The sequence below is a fragment of the Xenopus tropicalis genome, chromosome 6, assembly GCF_000004195.4.
Source record: "Xenopus tropicalis strain Nigerian chromosome 6, UCB_Xtro_10.0, whole genome shotgun sequence".
In the NCBI taxonomy this organism is placed as follows: domain Eukaryota; kingdom Metazoa; phylum Chordata; class Amphibia; order Anura; family Pipidae; genus Xenopus; species Xenopus tropicalis.
In genome coordinates this window covers 134,916,248-134,935,632 of record NC_030682.2, presented here as the reverse complement: position 1 = coordinate 134,935,632, position 19,385 = coordinate 134,916,248, and the positions used below count along the sequence as shown (strand labels likewise).

The following is a 19,385-nucleotide window of genomic DNA, read 5'->3' as shown; positions in this document are numbered from 1 at the left end:
ATAACTGTATCTGTATGTATCCTGCGATGCTTTGTAATTAATACAGTGTTGAGAACCCAGGATTTCAATTATAAAAACATAATGCATTCCAAAAAGAACTGAAATGAAAAAGGCAAAGCATTATATGAAATACTTAGGAATTCTGATCCCCGACATGGTAGATATTTCTACAAACGTATAAAGTCTAAAACTCAGATACACAAAGAGATAAATACTTATTTTTTTTTCATCAGTGAAAATCCACTTGATTTTAGAAAATAATTCAGTAACATAAAATCAAGGGGTGGGTAAATGTTAGAAATATAAGAAAATATAATGACCAACCAATGTAGGTCTCTATAAAAAGATATTGCATATCATCTAAATAAACCATTTTCATAAAAATATACTTTTTAGTAGTATGTGCCTTTGGGTAATCCTAAATAGAAAATTGCCATTTTAAGAATTAAGGGCCGCCTCCTTGGGATCATAGGATTCACAGTGCAGACAAACAAGCCAAGGCACACATACATGCTAGGCCCCATCAGCCAATGAATGGACAGAGTTCTGCCTTTTACTCCCACACTACTTCCTGTTACAGTTAGAGCTGCATCATTTCCTGTCAGCTGATCTCTGAGGGAGCACACAGCCCATCACAAAAGGGAAAGGGTGTTAAAGGAAAATATTTACTGATGATATATATTCCAGTTTGTTAAGATTCTTTAATAGGTCACTTAATATAATATAAACTATCTGTTGGTTAAGTATTCATTCTTATTCATGTGCATCTACTTCATAGTAATAGTAATAAAGAAATATGATCTTTGTTCCTTTTTGAATTGTATATTTTATAGCTGGGCACTGTGGAACCCCAGAATTAATTGTCAATGGACAAGTGATTGGAGATAATTATGGCTACAGAGATACAGTAGTTTACCAATGCATTTCTGGTTTCCGCTTGATTGGGTCATCAGTACGAATATGCCAGCAAGATCACAACTGGTCAGGCCAGCTGCCTTCCTGTGTGCGTAAGTAAGCATGTTGTTACTACTACTGTAGCAAGTTGTACAGCTTTTAGAAGAAGTCTTCATATAAAGGCAAATATTTTTTACGTTACCTGATCAACAAATTATATAATCATCTGTATTCCTTGTATGTAGTACATATGTCTCATACATACATAGTCCATACTAAAATAAATCAGCTGTCTGCTAAAAGTGGTCAAGGACCCTGAAAGTCCATTCATTTAATACAATTACATTGATGTTGCTCACAGTCAGTATTACATATTTATAATATATAAAAATATTTACCTGCATTTTGTATATCAAATAGTAGGAGGTGTCATATTTACTCTGAAATGAAAATTAATTTCTCACTTATTCTAATCCAACTTCCACTTTACATATATATTAATATACAGGTACGTGACCCATTATCCAGAATGCTCGGGACCAAGGGTATTCTGGATAAGAGGTTTCCCGTAATTTGATACGCGACAAAAAAATTTGTTTCGCAGGACAGCTTCGGTCATCACTATTCATCAGAACACACAGGGTTTTCAGGGTTGTGTCCTCCATATATAACATAGTAATGGAGGACACAACCCTGAAAACCCTGTGTGTGCTGATGAATAGTGATGAGCGAAGCTGTCCCGCGAAATAAATTTTTTGTTGCGCACATCTTTTTTTGCAGCGACTGTGCCTATTCTGCCGCAACCACAATTTTTTTTAAGCATGCCGAATTTTTCCACTGCAAATTTTTGCAGGACTTTCGCGAAACAATTCTCCAATGGTGAAATGCGTAAATTCGCTGCGAATCTATGCCTGGCGAAAAAATTTGCTCGTCACTACTGATGAAGTTTTAGAAGAACATATGAAAGATGGATGACTTAAGCCACAGAAACCTGTAAAGCATGAAATATGTATAAAATGATAAATGGGCACGGGTGCGGCAAAAAAGATATGCGTGACAAAAACATCACGCAACAAATGCATTTTGCAGGACTATTTTGATGCGACCATGACTTTTTTTGACGCCAGGCCCGGATTTGTGGCGAGGCCACAAAGGTCTGGGTCTAGGGCGGCGCAAAGGTAGGGACGGCATGCCGCCCTGCCGCAGTGCAATTTTTCAATTTTGTTCCCATATGGAGCAATGGGGACCTCTCCCAACTGTTCCATATGGGACTTTTACTGTTACTGGAATGCGCGTGTGCTCTCGGTGGCGGGGGAGTTTCAGGTGTTTGTGCATGCGCAGCAGGGGGGTGGGGTGGGCCGCGGGAGCGAAGATGGCGCCCCCATTAGAAATCCGGCGCTGTTTGACGCACAACGAACAATTCACTCATCACTACTGATGAAGTTTTAGAAGAACATATGAAAGATGGATGACTTAAGCCACAGAAATCTGTAAAGCATGAAATAGGTATAAAATGTTAAAACAAATGTATTGATGTTACTGACATAAGACATTTACCACAATAACCAACTGTATTAGGGTAGTTCTTTATTTGTAAAGCATCAACGTGCAGTATTGTACATTCAAACAAACTTTCCCTCTCTAACAACAGTTACACTATTGCAATACCATGACATCTCAGGGGCCTGAAAGAGTTTACAGTTCAGAGGAAAAAATAATGGGCACATCTTTCCCCTTTATATTAATTAGAAGAATGGGAAAAACATCTGAACATGATATGTACTGTTATGTATTCCTCAGAATATATTTTGTAAATCTTTTGTAAGCAGACAGAATCACTCAAGGGTTCCATTAGTTTTCATGTTAAACTAAGGGTAGAAGAGGGAGTTAGACCAGAGGGAACAGCATGCTTCTTTATCGATAATCTTTAAACAAGAATGAATCTCTGTCAAACAAGACTTTCCAAATCTGTAGAGCAGCTTAAAGAATGGAGCTAGAAAATAATTGCTTGTGGGTCATTGGCAATGGCAGTAAAGGTGAGCATTGTGTTTTTCCAAGATCCAATTATAGAGATCCACACTGCAGTGGTATCTGCTCTATACAAAACACTGAAATATAATAAAGTGTAGAAACCAAAGATTCTTTATACTGTACTGTTTTTTTAAATAATAAAGATGATTAAATGCACAATCAACCTTAAACTGATTATTATACTCAACAAAGACTAGTGCGTGTTTCAGTTTTACTGGCTATGCCCAAGATGGGTTCTATTCGCCAAAAATTTCAAAATATGTCCGGGCAAGTCAGAAATGGGTGCAGTCACGTGGGCGTGGTTGCATCAAAATAGGTGCGGTCACATCCAAAAAAAGACTTTTGCAACAAAAAAAAAGACACGCCCGACAAAAAAGTCACGTGACAAGCGCATTTCGCTGATTTTTCAGAGAAGTGAAATGAGACAGATTCACTCATCACTAATGGTGAAATGTTGACAAAATTCAAAATGTTTATATAGCTAATATGGTGCATAGCAGTGCCAAGAATCAGTGCTATTACATGTAAACCCCCTAAAATTGAACATTTAAAAAAACAATATATTTCAAGCATTTCACTGAATTTTATAAATTACGTCTAGCTCGTGTCACTTGCTGTTGAATGTAATACATCGACATGTTAGATCACTTTACACATAGGGCCCATTACAGTATAAACAGCAAGGCTAGCTCTATGTTCCAAGTACCCATACAGTGATGAGAGAATTTTTTCGGCAGGCATTGATTTGTAGCGAATTTCTGCATTTCGCCATCGGCGAATTGTTTTGCGAAACTTCCGTGAGAATCCGGCGTGGAAAAATTTGTTGTGCGTAAAAAAATTTTGCTGCACGGCAAATTGGGGTGCTCGCATCAAAAATGGGCGTGGCCGCATACAAAAAAGGTTGCGGTCACATCAAATAAACGCAGGTGACAAAAACAGACGCGGGCGACAAAAAAAGACTCGGGCAACAAATAAAATTGTGCAACAAATGTGTGTAAATTTTCTTGCTGTTTTGCGAATTTTATGCTCATCACTACTTACATATATCCACCTACAGGGCAGCATACAGTTAGGACAAAATTAAGGGAGGCTAACTGAATAGCACAGGCTACTTACAATGTCAGACACAGGACTGAACAGGGAACCCACACTGTGTCATCTTCTTGCCATCACATTCAACTAAATTAAATAAACACGCATTATACAATTAGCATTAGTAGATAAATAATACAACTTAAACATAAGAGTACAGATTTAGTCTCATGTTGATTCTACTTTCTAGTTCAGAGTCAGTGCCTCTGACAATATAATATTTTTAGTTTTAAGGTAAAGATTAACTGATAGTTGACCCGTCATGCAGTGTAGACAGCGATTGTCTACCTCATCCCGTTAAATCAAAGGATTCTTCTCTACTGAAATATAAAGAAGGTTCTTTCTAGATAAAGGTACTGACATAAAAGTGACTGGTTAGTCAGCAGTATACAAATGCCGGGGGGCAATAAACTGCCATTTCAGGGAAGTAGGCGATATTCCACTACTTTTTCAATCATAACACTGCATGAGAGGGCAATGCATTACCGATGAAGGCACATCTCTGAATTTCACAATACAATGCAAATTCCATGCTTTGATTCGTGTCTCACAAGATTCACATTTCACATTCAATCCACATGATTCAATGCAGATCATGGAGCATAAATATCAAACAAATGGAAATATGAGTTATGTCATGGAAGCCCCACTCTACTTCTACTCAAGGTATAAAAATCTTAGATGTATGTTAGTTTAGATCAACCCTTAGAAGTTCTTCTTTGCTAGGCGTATCTGTTTTGAAAAGGATTAGACTTTCTAAAGATGGCTCAACTGATACCCAGTCATACTGTGTATGTTAGGGGAAAATAATATTTCTATTATTCTCATTCTCTATTATTTCTCGTTGAAACTTCAAATTGTTTTACAATGAGTCATTTACAAATGTGTATAAACAAATAAAATCTAATTTATCAGCATCTATATTTTATTGGTTAATTTGTTAGCTAATTCCTATACTATATTCTTCTTTTCCCCAACATGCTAGCTGTCAGCTGTGGACATCCTGGAAGCCCAATCTATGGAAGAACAAGTGGCAATGGTTTCAACTACAATGATGTGGTGACTTTTTCTTGTAATACGGGTTACATCATGCAAGGGCCAACTAGAGCCCAGTGTCAGGCCAACAGGCAATGGAGCCACCCTCCACCTATTTGTAAAGGTAAGACTTCTAGTACTAACAACTTCTTGCATGTAAAATAATATATTATTTTATATTTAAAAGAAACAAAAGGAGCACTCTCTACAAACAATCTACTGCCCCAGGTGCTGGCCAAAAATTTATGTAAATGAAGAACAGTATGCTGCACACACAGGGACTTAAAAAAGAACAAAAAATCTTTATTTATCCAACGTTTCAAACACTAAGGGGCACATTTACAAAAGCGCGAACGCTCGGAGCGTTCATTCAAATGCTCCGAGCGTATTTTCGGCAAATTTTTCAGTGCGTCCGCATGACTTTTTCGTGCGCTTTCACAAAAAAATCGGAAAGGTTTTACCGCTGTTTACAATTGTACAGTACGAAAATTTTGTGACTTTCAGATCGCCAATATGATATTATTGTGACTAATATGATTTTTTTGTAAGCATTTTTGTGATATTTGCGATCTTCAGAAATTTTCGTTTCCAATCTGAATTTTTCCCATTTGGGATTCGAACTTGTGATTTGATAAATCTGCCCCTAAATGTGTTCTTCTTCAGGGACTAACCACATTTTATATTTCTATATTCTAATGTGGCACAATAACATGGATTTTACAGAAACGTAATCTGGATAATGACACCGTTTTTTTGTGTTTGAGTAACTCATAGAAACTAAGTAGATGTTACCTGATGTTTGGTTGTTATGGGTAACTAGACATGTAGAAAACGTGGAACCTTGTATTACTGTACATTAACTTAAAAAGATTTCTTTATGCTATATATATATGCTATAATTTAATCACTGGATATGTTAATCAAACAGGACAGGCGTTGACATTTTATTGAAATTCTGTCTTTCGTTCAGCATTGTTTACCACTGTCATATTTGTGAAACATGTTCAATTTATATTATTGCAATGTGTAATTTGACTCATAGAAGAAAAACATAGTCGTGCCCAGCTCCTCTATCTCTAGTAATGATTAACAATTTTTTTCGCCAGGCATGGATTCGAAGCACATTTCCGCATTTCGCCATTGGCAAATTGTTGTGCTAAACTTCCGTGCAACTTTTTTGCAACTTTTTTGTCACCTGCATCATTTTTTGTCGCACACAACTTTTTTTGATGCAGGGACAAAAAAAAGACGCAGGCAACAAAAAAGACTTCTGACAAACACGTTTTGCAGATTTTTCTCTGTTTCTCGAATTTTCTTGTCGTTTTTATGGCGAGACAAAATGGATTCACTTATCACTAATCTCTAGTATTGGTGCATTTTGTCTCAAAGGACATCTCATTTGGAGTTCTTCAGTCAATGTATTTATATCCAGAAAAAGTATAGCACTATATAGCTATGTCTCGTTATTGTTGGTTTATAAATGACTTGATCCTGACAGGATAAGGCTCACACACAAATGGCAATATACTTTGTACTGTCATTTTTTTGCCACCTGAATTAGTCTTGATGAATTTTAGAGTGGTAAACTTAAGTAACCTTGGAAAGCGTAAAAATGTGAGCGCAACTTTTTTTCTCACTCCAGTCATAAAAGTCAATAGGGTTGATTAACTAAAGTGTGATAAATTTTATCACACTTTTTTTGCGTTAAAATAGACGCACTATTTCGCAAAACAATCCGCAAAAAATCCGCCAATGGCAAAACGCATGAAAAAATTTGTTGCAGAAAAATTCGCTGCACGTCCACAAATTGCCACAGGCGTAAAAAAATAATAGTCACGGGAAACAATTTTTTTGGCCGCACAACATTTTTGCCGTTTTGCGAATTTTTCGCCGTTTTGTGGATCTTTCAAAAGATTCGCAAATTTTTCACCAAAGATAAGCAGAACAGATTCGCTCATCACTAGCGGCTACTATTTATAAGCAGCTACTATTTATATGCTACCATTTATATGCTACTATTTATATGTGGCGACAATTTGTATGCACTATTTATAAGCTACAACTTATATGCGGCGACTATACGCGTTCGTTGTTTAGCACATGAACCGTCAAATAGCGCACGAAAATAGTCTTCGCGAGTTAAATAACGCATGCAGTATCGCGCGTAAAATAACGCAAATATGCTTATAGTGAATCGTGTGTTAAGATGCGAAAATTTAGACTCGATAAAATTTTTAATGCACGCTATAAATTGCGCACGTTAAAACGCACTTTAGTGAATCAGCCCTAATGTATGTTTTTTTCTTACTCCTACTGCGTGACTTTATTTATGAACATTTTTTTCTTGGTGCATTTTTTGGTGGAGGTGAATTTTCGCTGCAGTTTGGCAAAAACGAACTCACCACGCATCCATGCCTGATGAAAAAATTTGCTCATCACTACTAATAATCCCTTGGTAACATTAAAAATAATGAACTGTTAGCAGAATGTTTCATTGCAAAGTCTAAAAGCCTATCAATAAATGTCCCTATTTACCAATTCCAAAATAAAAATGTTTAAAGCTTAAAGTTTAGGAGAAGCCACAAAGTTTCTCTTAGTTAGTTTAAACCTCTTTGACAAAGTGTTTATAGCTTTTCCCAGTGCATTTCCCCGGACACCGGTAAAATATTATCAATCAGTATTCTATAAATCTCTAAAGCAATTAGGGAAATAGAGCAGAATAGGATTTCTAAATAACCTTGCAAATGTGTCTGTGTCAAGTAGAGGTTAGCAATAAATTAACGTTTTTTCCTTTGAGGAAAGGCAATAAAATGTCATTTCTGAGTGATCAGAGATACATATATGCCAAACATCCTGATTGTGAATTCAGTCCTCCTCCACTATAGGACTCGTCTTACAATTGAATGAAGAATATAAAAAAATAAATAAATAAATGTATCCTTCTAGGTGCCTCTTGAGGCAACAAGACAGGCCAATTGATCTTCAGACTACAAATCTCCTTTCCCTTAAGTGCTCAGAGGGAAGGGAGTAAACCAAAGGATATACTGTTGTTTATAGGGCATTAGATTAGAAAGCATTATGCGCTGCATTTTGGCTGATGTACAATGAAACAATTGACTGTAGACATTGACTGTTTTATTGCTAATTATATATATATTTATAGTGCTGGTCTGTGGTGCTTTAGATTTTTTGATAGAACAGACACATCTTCCTTAATATAGCAATGTATATAGACTGAGTAGATACTTGCACTTATCACTATCAAAAGCTAAATACAGGTATGGGACCCGTTATTCAGAATGCTCGGGACCTGGGGTTTTCCAGAAAAGGGGTCTTTCCGTAATTCAGATTTCCTACCTTAAGTCTGCTAAAAAAAATATTTACACAGTAATTAAATCCAACAGGATTGTTTTTGCTCTTAATAAGAATCAATTATGTCTTATTTAGGATCAAGTACAGGTACTGTTTTATTATTACAGAGAAAAAGGAATCATTTAACCATGAAATAAACCCAATAGGACTGTTCTGCCCCGATAAGGGGTAATTATATCTTAGTTGGGATCAAGTACAGGTACTGTTTTATTATTACAGAGAAAAGGGAATCATTTAACCATTAAATAAACCCAATAGGGCTGTTCTGCCCCCAATAAGGGGTAATTCTATCTTAGTTGGGATCAAGTACAGGTACTGTTTTATTATTACAGAGAAAAGGGAATCATTTAACCATTAAATAAACCCAATAGGGCTGTTCTGCCCCCAATAAGGGGTAATTATATCTTAGTTGGGATCAAGTACAGGTACTGTTTTATTATTACAGAGAAAAGGGAATCATTTAACCATGAAATAAACCCAATAGGGCTGTTCTGCCCCAATAAGGGGTAATTATATCTTAGTTGGGATCAAGTACAGGTACTGTTTATTATTACAGAGAAAAGGGAATCATTTAACCATGAAATAAACCCAATAGGATTGTTTTGCCCCAATAAGGGGTAATTATATCTTAGTTGGGATCAAGTACTGTTTTATTATTACAGAGAAAAAGGAAATCATTTTTAAAAAATTTGAATTTTTTTATTAAAATGGAGTCTATAGGAGATGGCCTTTCTGTAATTCTAGATACTGAGTTTCCAGATAAAGGGTCCGATACCTGTACTGATTTATTGGGTTTTGTTAAATTTGGTCTCTGTATAACTGTAACTTTTGGAAGCAATATAAAAAATATTGTTACATTTGGGGGATGGGTTTAAAAGGGCAGATGGGGTCATCTAAATATTTTGTTTCTTGCAGTGCTGTGTATCATAAGTATGATTTAATATGCTTCAGCCAATGTCATAGTTGCATTCCTAAAGTGACATCTCCAAAATATTTACAGCATAGAATGGGGCTGTAAATCTGCAATACTGTTTCTGCCAGCATCAGCCACATTTCACATTCTATGCCGGCAGGCAAAGTAGATACAATGGTGCGCCTTTATAACTATGGCAAAAGTTGTAAATCCCCCTCAAAGCAATATTTGATCTTTCTAAAGATAGTGAAATAAGATCACATGTATTTCTAATCCTTCTTGCATATACAGCATTACACACCCCATGCAAAGCAAGAAAATGACATCCTTTTCAAAGGCAGATGCTAACCCCAGACACCAAAGAACAGCACGATCAAGCCTTCCCGATGTATTCTATGAAATAAAGAGAAAATCATATTTCCTTTTTTTGTACTCCAGCAATTCATTTCCCTCCATTCCAGCTGTCTCCATCTGACTTGCAATACTTTTTCCATTTGACTTCAAAGCCTCTGGCACAGGGTGAAAATTCATGGTCACTTACATTTCTCGCAGAAAACCAGCTCTGGTCTGGTCACCTGGGGAATGGAGAAAATGGTGTTAATATAAACAATGGTAGTATTTTCTGTCTTCTCTTAGTATTTCCTAGTGTCTTGTTGTAGCAAAATTTATTTGTGCTATGGGCACCTAAATGCACATCAGAGATTTAAAAATATGGTATTTGTTGAAGGTAAATAGAAAACATTTACATTGTTTTATTATATGAAAACAGAAGGTGCTACAGATTGGTCTTGGTAGTTATGAGAAGACTGCTGTGTCCAGGGTCGAACTGGGGGGTGCAGGGCCCACCGGAGCCCCACTTCCCCCAAGGTGCCCCCCGCCACGCTCCATCCCCCGACGTGCCCCCCCCTAACCCCTCGCAGGGGCCCCCTCCCAATGTCCCCTCCTGAGAGCACATAAGTTAAACGCATCAGGGGAGAACACCGGCACCCGGGGAGAGACAACAGGCATCGGGTCTGGGCCACTGGGGCCCAACGAGTTTTTTCCCCGGTGTCCCGGCAGCCCAGTCCGACCCTGGCTGTGTCTTCAATGATGGTACTAATGGTTACTTGCAATCAGTATACATGTTACAGTGCATAATGTAGCTCCAAAATAAATTTAGAAGGATTTTAGTAGTTTCCAAAGATTGCAGTGATGTTGTCAAATTATGATTTAGATATGAAGTTTAACAATTCTATTGTTCTCCCTCCCTTCTCCCTTTAGTGGTCAACTGCACCGATCCAGGACTTCCAGAAAACTCTATCAGAGAAAGTAAAATAGAACATGGCAACTTTACTTATGGGACTGTGGTCTTTTACGACTGCAGCCCAGGATATTTTTTGTTTGGGTCTCCTGTACTTGTTTGTCAACCCAATGGATACTGGGACAAGTCCCTTCCAGAATGCATCAGTAAGTTATTAATAGTTGAAATCTATTTGAAATTCTCAGTTGGTGTGTGATTCATGTATCTGTTTTACCAATTCAAATTTGAACAAATGGTGATATTGTATTTTTTTTTTAAGTTTTGAAATAATGGGTCTGGAATTTTAATAAATGTGCTGGTTTCAGTGATTCCATTATCTTTACTGATCTTTTCCTGTTTTCAAACATAGAGATGAGTTAATCAGTTCTGATTTAATTTGTAATTGAGGAAGTTCATGATATGATATGCATGAATTAAACAGTGTATTTATTGTAAGAAAATAGGCAATTCTTTGGTCAAAAAATACCCAAATCACCCTTGTACTGCTATCCAAATACAGGTATCGGACCCCTTATCCAGAAACCCATTATCAAGAAAGTTCTGAATTACAGAATAGACTCCATTTTAATCAAATAATTCACATTTTTGAAAATGGTTTCCTTTTTCTCTGTAATAATAAAACAGTACCTGTACTTGGTCGCGACTAAGATATAATTACCCCTTATTGGGGGCAGAACAGTCCTATTGGGTTTATTTAATGGTTAAATGATTCCCTTTTCTCTGTAATAATAAAACAGTACCTGTACTTGATCCCAACTAAGATATAATTACCCCTTATTGGGGGCAGAACAGCCCTATTGGGTTTATTTAATGGTTAAATGATTCCCTTTTCTCTGTAATTATAAAACAGTACCTGTACTTGATCCCAACTAAGATATAATTACCCCTTATTGGGGGCAGAACAGCCCTATTGGGTTTATTTCATGGTTAAATGATTCCCTTTTCTCTGCAATAATAAAACAGTACCTGTACTTGATCCCAACTAAGATATAATTACCCCTTATTGGGGCAGAACAGCCCTATTGGGTTTATTTAATGGTTAAATGATTCCCTTTTCTCTGTAATAATAAAACAGTACCTGTACTTGATCCCAACTAAGATATAATTACCCCTTATTGGAGTCAAAACAATCCTATTGGGTTTAATTACTGTTTAAATAATTTTTTGTAGACTTAAGGTAGAAGATCCGAATTACAGAAAGACCCCTTATCGGGAAAACCACAGGCCCTGAGCATTCTGGATAATGTGTCCCTTACGTGTAATATAAAAGTGGTATCAAATTGCAGCAGAAATGTGTGGCATAGATTTAAATGTAATTTATGTAAAATGAATTGATTTGGTTGAGTTAACACCAACAAATGGGCTGTTAATTTCCTTGTGCTTGAGAAATGGACAACCCTGATCTTGAATACACAATAAAGCTGCAAGATCAATAGAATTTATTGCCAATAATAGCTTTTGATTTGCAATTCCTTAGGAATCCAGTTTGGATTAAATGAGTGCCTTAATTCACTCCAGTCATGCATCCATGACATTCTTATCATTCAAACCCCTGGACTGTAATAACCTCAAAAACCTGTCATCGAAGGTCTCACATTTCCATTAGAGTTTCAGAAATAACCTGTTTTTAAAATAATGATATATTTCTGAAAGGTGACCCTTGTGTTCTTTATGAATGCATTAATGTATTTTCAAATGAAACCTTTTCAGAACTTCTTTATGAAGTGCACAGTAAGATCCTACAATTTTTGAGAAACATTCTATGTGTTCTTAGGACTTCTTTGAAGACACTGACCCTTTAACCAAACCCAGAACAGAAAGGAAAATCAAATTGCAAGCTTTTTGTACTCTTGTCTAATGCATTAAAGATCCATTAATCTCATGTTTTAGTGTGGACTTCTGTGCCAAAAAAACACATTTTATGTTATCTCACACTAATATGTTTTTATATAATTTTTACTTTTGGTGGTTTTTTGACAATTTTGTTTTGAAATGGAACTCCAGTGGTACACACTAGGCATCCATGTACTGTACAACACCAAAAAACCTATATATATACACCTTAGGTAGCACTACCTGCCCCAAAGTACCTTTCCATTTGGATCAGGCAGTTGCTCCCATGCAGCAGGATCATAAGAAACACCTGTCCTCATACAGGGGACACACAAGGATGGCAATAGACATCCACAGCAACTGAACAGGACAAACTCTCTCTGTAGGGTTGGAGCTCAAAGCTGTCCCAAGATGAGCACACCGCAGCCCTAAGTGTTGCTGGTAGCTTTTTTACTTCTTTCTGCTTCTCTTGATCTGGCTGGCTCTGCAGCAGGGTTCCCTTTATAACCCGAAGGTCCAACCCGTGGATTTGGCACTCCCTGGGTCCTCTTTTCCCAGAGGTGCACTGGGGTTCCCAGCCAATAGTATTTCTTTCCAGTCTGTAACCAGGCTGGATGATATCAAAGACAGAAAAACAGAGGGAAAGGTCCTCTGATCCCGTACATAATTACAGTGAAGAAGAGTAGCTGGTAAATATAACGGAAAGCATGGTATTAAATGACAAGTTTGAGTCAGTGTAAAACAAGTCAGAGGCAGACAGCACAGGTTCAAAATGGGTAATCAGGATGAGGTCAAGCATGGAGAAATAAGGTCAGTCAGAACAGGCCTGGTCATAACAGAAACACAAAACTGGAACAAGGCTAGGCTTCTGGAACAAACCAAGACAGCCAGGCAAATTAAAGAGTTGCCAATGTTGTAACATATTTAAGATAATTGGCCCCAATGTTTATGTGTCAATACCCACAACATCAATATGCATGTGCTAAAGCCCATTGACACAAGCACTCATCAGGAAATCAGTGTGTATGCTTGAGCATCAATATGCCAAGGCACGGACCCATAGAGGTGCATATTCTTCCAACTTGATAATCACAGTAAAACCTCAAAGAGCACTGTATGCCCTGTAGTGTTATATGTGACATATTAAAGAAAATCTGTCCCTTTGGGAAAACTTTATTGAGCCTACATAGAGCCTATATTGTATATATGAGAACTGATATTATGCAAAGAATAGGCAAAGAAGTTCACTACTTTACTAAATAAACTTCACAGAAAAAAGCATATGTTTGTAAGCAATAAATGCAGATTTCCTGGTGCTTTAGGTTAGTCCAGCAATAAAGTGTCTCTTGCATACAACTATTGCAAATAAACACAGTCACCATGAGTATGGACTTGTATGTGAACGGTAGTAAAGGATATGAATAATTTAGTAACTGTCTTCCTTTAGACTTTCTACAGTCTTTAAAATGGGTTATGTCGGAGCATGTACATAATTGTGCAAACTATTATCATATATTTGCATGGCATCACACTCTTACAGAAAATTGTGCGAGTAAAACACTCCTCAAACACAGACTCACTAAATGGAGCTGTAGCAAAACGCTCCCTGTAAAGAAATTCAAAGTAAAAATTGAAGGATAGCAGATGGTGGAATTAAACTTGTCATCTCTGTTCTTCAGTGATTGACTGTGGCCATCCCGGTGTCCCACCGAACGCAATTATTTCTGGAGAAAAGTTTACATTTGGATCTACTGTTCATTATTCCTGCACTGGAAGGCGAACCCTAATAGGCCATTCGACAAGGACCTGTCAGTTAAATGGGCATTGGAGCGGGTCTTTACCTCACTGCTCAGGTAAACAAAGAAAAGGGGAAAAAAAAAAGTCTGCATGTTCAATTGTAAATTGAAGGACATGACACTCCATGAATATAAACAGAATGTTTTGGCTCAACAGATTCAAAAATGTGGTGTGGAATTAATGATTTTATTTGCAAGGTAATTTTTACACTCTGGAGGGCTAATTTTAAATGCTCCAATGGATGCAAAATTGAACATAAATTGAAGCTCTTCAGCTACTTGCATCCATACTTGCTTCATTCCATAACTTAAGGTGGCCAGACACGAGCTTAATGTAGCTGCCAATATCGGTCCCTTAGACTGTTTCGGCAGCTTATCGGCTTGTGTAGGGGCAGCTACGATGGGCCTGCCCAACCGTTATCTAGCCTGAAATCAGCCAGATAACGATCGGGCAGGTTAAAAAATTCAGTCGGATTGGGGACCGCTTCGGCTCGTTGATGTCGTTGATGTGGTCCCCGAACCGACTGCTCTCATTACAGTCGTTATAATTCGCCCCAGGGCCAAATGACCAAATTAGCTTAAATTCTACTGATATCGCCCACCCGTAGGTGGGGATATTCGGAGAAGATCCGCTCACTTGGCGACCTTGCCAGGCGAGCGGATCTTTACGTGTATGGGCACCTTTAGTGTGCACACCATTGTGCAGTGGGTTCCCTTAGTGATTGTGTCGGTAGCTGCAATTGACTTGTGCCAAGTGAATCAGACATTAATATCACCAGCGTATTTGTAGTTGTTCACTTCAATTGCAACAACTATATACAGGTACTGCAACTTGTACATGACATACCAAAACAGTCACCAGTTTCTATCCATATTGATGCATCGTGCAATTTGCAACTGCATTGTAAATCGTAAATTTGCTCTTTGAACATTGCACTGCATTCTGAAATGAGCCCATAACTGTTCAGAAATGTAACTTATTTCCCTGAATATCATCAGTAGGTTACAGGGAACTGTAGTTATGTGCATATGTGTGTTTATCATTATAAATGAAATGATGAAGTGGTAACCTCTCGCAAACAATACAAAGCATCTATTGTGCCCTGCCAGTATCCTAATTGCCATGAAAAATGTCAGAAGGCTTGCATAAGCCTTAACTTAAAAACAAAGCAATCTGGAGAGTATTCTTCTTTAATGAGACAGAAATGTTATGTAAAATGTGTACTTTCTAAACCCTTAACTAGATATTAAACTGTTCTTTTGATGCTATAAATAATGATGTAAAAATACAAAATCTAAAAGAATAGGTTATTTAGACTTCTGTGCTGTATATTAAACAATTTGGCTGTCTGTTCATGAGTAGGATCTGCAGCTTGCCTTACTTCTACATCTACTAATGGTCTATGTAGAGGGAAAAAAATTGCTTAGCCAGAAACATTTTTAGTCCAATAGGTGGCATACATGCCCAGATGGTTGTACAATAGAATCTGCTTAACCATATCTGGGCATAAAAATGTATGAATGCGAGTGCAGTGTTAGACAATTCACCATGTAACATTCTTTCCTGTGATTCTAGTATTATTGCAGCCATGCATGGATTTGCTCTCAGTGCAATTGCATTTAATAGTATAAATAATGACATAAAAAAGATTATAAAATGATAGGTTCTTCAGGCTTCTGTGCTGTATATACATGACATGTTGTGGGCCCCTTTATCTGGAGCTGATCGGATGATATTATGTAATTTGGCCATCCATATGGATTAGGCCCAAAGAGCAGATCTGTTCATGAGTAGGATCTGCAGCTTGTCTTACTTCCACATCTGCTAATGGCCCATGTAGAAGGAATAGGGGCATAACCAGAAAATGTTTCAGTCCCCTGGGTGCCATACATACCCAGATAGATGGTTGGACAATGCAGTCAAAATCATGGAATCTGCTTAAACATATCTTGGCATTTAAGGCCGACTTTGCAAAGTGTAGTGTTGGACAATTCAGCAAACAAAATTTTTTCCCACATTTCCAGTATCACTGCAGCCATGCTTGAATTTGCTCTGTGTGATTTATTCTGATGTGTTACAAAAAACACAATTGCTATTTCATATTTTGACAAATTGGGGTGCATTCACACTCAGAAGTGAAGTCATTGTAGCAACTGAAGTGATTGAAGTACATGATGTGGGCAATGAGTAGCAATTGCATCATTTCCAGTGCCTAGCATTACATAGTTTCACAGATAATTTGTGTTGAAACAAAGAAGAAAAGTCCAGGTCCAAGGACCAAAGACCACTGCACATATATATATATATATATATATATATATATATATATATATATATATATATATATATACAGTGGAGGAAATAATTATTTGACCCCTCACTGATTTTGTAAGTTTGTCCAATGACAAAGAAATGAAAAGTCTCAGAACAGTATCATTTCAATGGTAGGTTTATTTTAACAGTGGCAGATAGCACATCAAAAGGAAAATCGAAAAAATAACTTTAAATAAAAGATAGCAACTGATTTGCATTTCATTGAGTGAAATAAGTTTTTGAACCCTCTAACAAAAAAAGACTTAATACTTAGTGGAAAAACCCTTGTTTGCAAGCACAGAGGCCAAACGTTTCTTGTAATTGATGACCAAGTTTGCGCACATTTTAGGAGGAATGTTGGTCCCACTCCTCTTTGCAGATCATCTCTAAATCCCTAAGGTTTCGAGGCTGTCTCTGTGCAACTCTGAGCTTGAGCTCCCTCCATAGGTTTTCTATTGGATTAAGGTCCGGAGACTGACTAGGCCACTCCATGACCTTAATGTGCTTCTTCTTGAGCCACTCCTTTGTTGCCTTTGCTGTATGTTTTGGGTCATTGTCGTGCTGGAACACCCATCCACGACCCATTTTCAGTTTCCTGGCAGAGGGAAGGAGGTTGTCGTTCAGGATTTCACGATACATGGCTCCGTCCATTTTCCCGTTAATGCGAATAAGTTGTCCTGTGCCCTTAGCAGAAAAACACCCCCAAAGCAAAATGTTTCCACCCCCATGCTTGACGGTGGGGACGGTGTTTTGGGGGTCATAGGCAGCATTTTTCTTCCTCCAAACACAGCGAGTTGAGTTAATGCCAAAGAGCTCTATTTTGGTCTCATCAGACCACAGCACCTTCTCCCAGTCACTCACAGAATCATTCAGGTGTTCATTGGCAAACTTCAGACGGGCCTGCACATGTGCCTTCTTGAGCAGGGGGACCTTGCGAGCCCTGCAGGATTTTAATCCATTGCGGTGTAATGTGTTTCCAATGGTTTTCTTGGTGACTGTGGTCCCTGCTAATTTGAGGTCATTAACTAACTCCTCCCGTGTAGTTCTAGGATGCTTTTTCACCTTTCTCAGAATCATTGACACCCCACGAGGTGAGATCTTGCGTGGAGCCCCAGAGCGAGGTCGATTGATGGTCATTTTGTGCTCCTTCCATTTTCGAACAATTGCACCAACAGTTGTCACCTTCTCTCCCAGCTTCTTGCTAATGGTTTTGTAGCCCATTCCAGCCTTGTGCAGGTCTACAATTTTGTCTCTGACATCCTTGGACAGCTCTTTGGTCTTTCCCATGTTGGAGAGTTTGGAGTCTGCTTGATTGATTGATTCTGTGGACAGGTGTCTTTTATACAGGTGACTAGTTAAGACAGGTGTCCTTAATGAGGTTGACTAATTGAGTAGAAGTGTCTAACCACTCTGTGGGAGCCAGAACTCTTAATGGTTGGTAGGGGTTCAAAAACTTATTTCACTCAATGAAATGCAAATCAGTTGCTATCTTTTATTTAAAGTTATTTTTTCGATTTTCCTTTTGATGTGCTATCTGCCACTGTTAAAATAAACCTACCATTGAAATGATACTGTTCTGAGACTTTTCATTTCTTTGTCATTGGACAAACTTACAAAATCAGTGAGGGGTCAAATAATTATTTCCTCCACTGTATATATATACACACACACATACATATACAGACCTATGTACAGTATACACTCATGTATCTAAAGTAGTTAACTAGTTAAGTTGGTGAAAATGACGTCTGCACATACTGTAACTCTTTAGACGCCTACGAATGTAGCTCGCTGTGGGAACCCTGTAATTACCCACACATGCAAGGTGACTGTAACACCAGGGTTTTTCATGCATTAATACAGTGATCCCCAACCAGTGGCTCAGGGGCAACATGTTGCTCCCCAACCCCTTGGATGTTGCTCTCACTGCCCCCAAACCAGGGAGTTATTTTTGAATTCCTGACTTGGGGGCAAGTTTTGGTTGAATAAAAACAAGATTTCCTACCAAATAAAGCCCCTGTAAGCTGATAGGGTGCATAGAGGCCCCTAATAGCCAATCACAGCCCTTATTTGGCTCCTCCATGAACTTTTATGGTGCTTGTGTTGCTCTCCAAGTCTTTTTACATTTGACTGTGGCTCATGAGTAAGAAAGGTTGGGGAGCCCTGAATTAAAACATGCAATCGCATGCAATTCTTTAGAACAAATTGGGTGAGCATCATGGTATAAAAAAATGTGCCAAACATACAATATGTTTAGATGCAAGTTCCTTTCATGAATGATGAATACATGTAATGACTACATTTTAAATGGACTTTAAAATCTTACTAAAATAAACCAGAAATGATTGAGTTTTGGCTAATAGGGCTATTTTGGCTTATGCAATGTAAAGCTTGCTTGATTTCCTCCCTAATAATTTGGTGAGTTAGGATATGGGCATATAAGTGTAGCATGACTGAATATGAGGAATTGCAAAATGTTGTGCCAAAGACGGAGAAGACTATATTTTTTATAACTATATTTTTTTTTATTAAATGTATCTATCGCAAGGCCACCTAGACTAATATATAATAACTGTAGTATTTTACATTTTCTTCTCATGCAGTATTTCTGGTACTGTAACTAAATCTTTGAAGCAGAACATAAAAAAAGCCAGCAATTCGGTTTTACATTTGTAAACACTGAACTAATAAAACAACCAAAATAATTAATTCTAGAACTAGTACAGCAGCTCATAAAGAACTAAAGCTTGACATAAGAAAAGCCTTCAGTTCATTGGAAACATAATACTTCTCCAACACTCGGTG

At 37.6% G+C, this 19,385-nt stretch overlaps 1 protein-coding gene across 1 annotated transcript in view; it reads left to right on the top strand.

The window, feature by feature from the left end:
• Positions 1-19,385, top strand: part of csmd3 (CUB and Sushi multiple domains 3) — a 657,789-nt gene that overhangs the window by 580,414 nt on the left and 57,990 nt on the right. The window contains exons 54-57 of the mRNA XM_018094906.2: positions 834-1,007; positions 5,003-5,176; positions 10,598-10,783; positions 14,150-14,323. Coding sequence (XP_017950395.2) covers positions 834-1,007; positions 5,003-5,176; positions 10,598-10,783; positions 14,150-14,323 — 708 coding nt within the window. The remainder of the gene's footprint in view (positions 1-833; positions 1,008-5,002; positions 5,177-10,597; positions 10,784-14,149; positions 14,324-19,385) is intronic.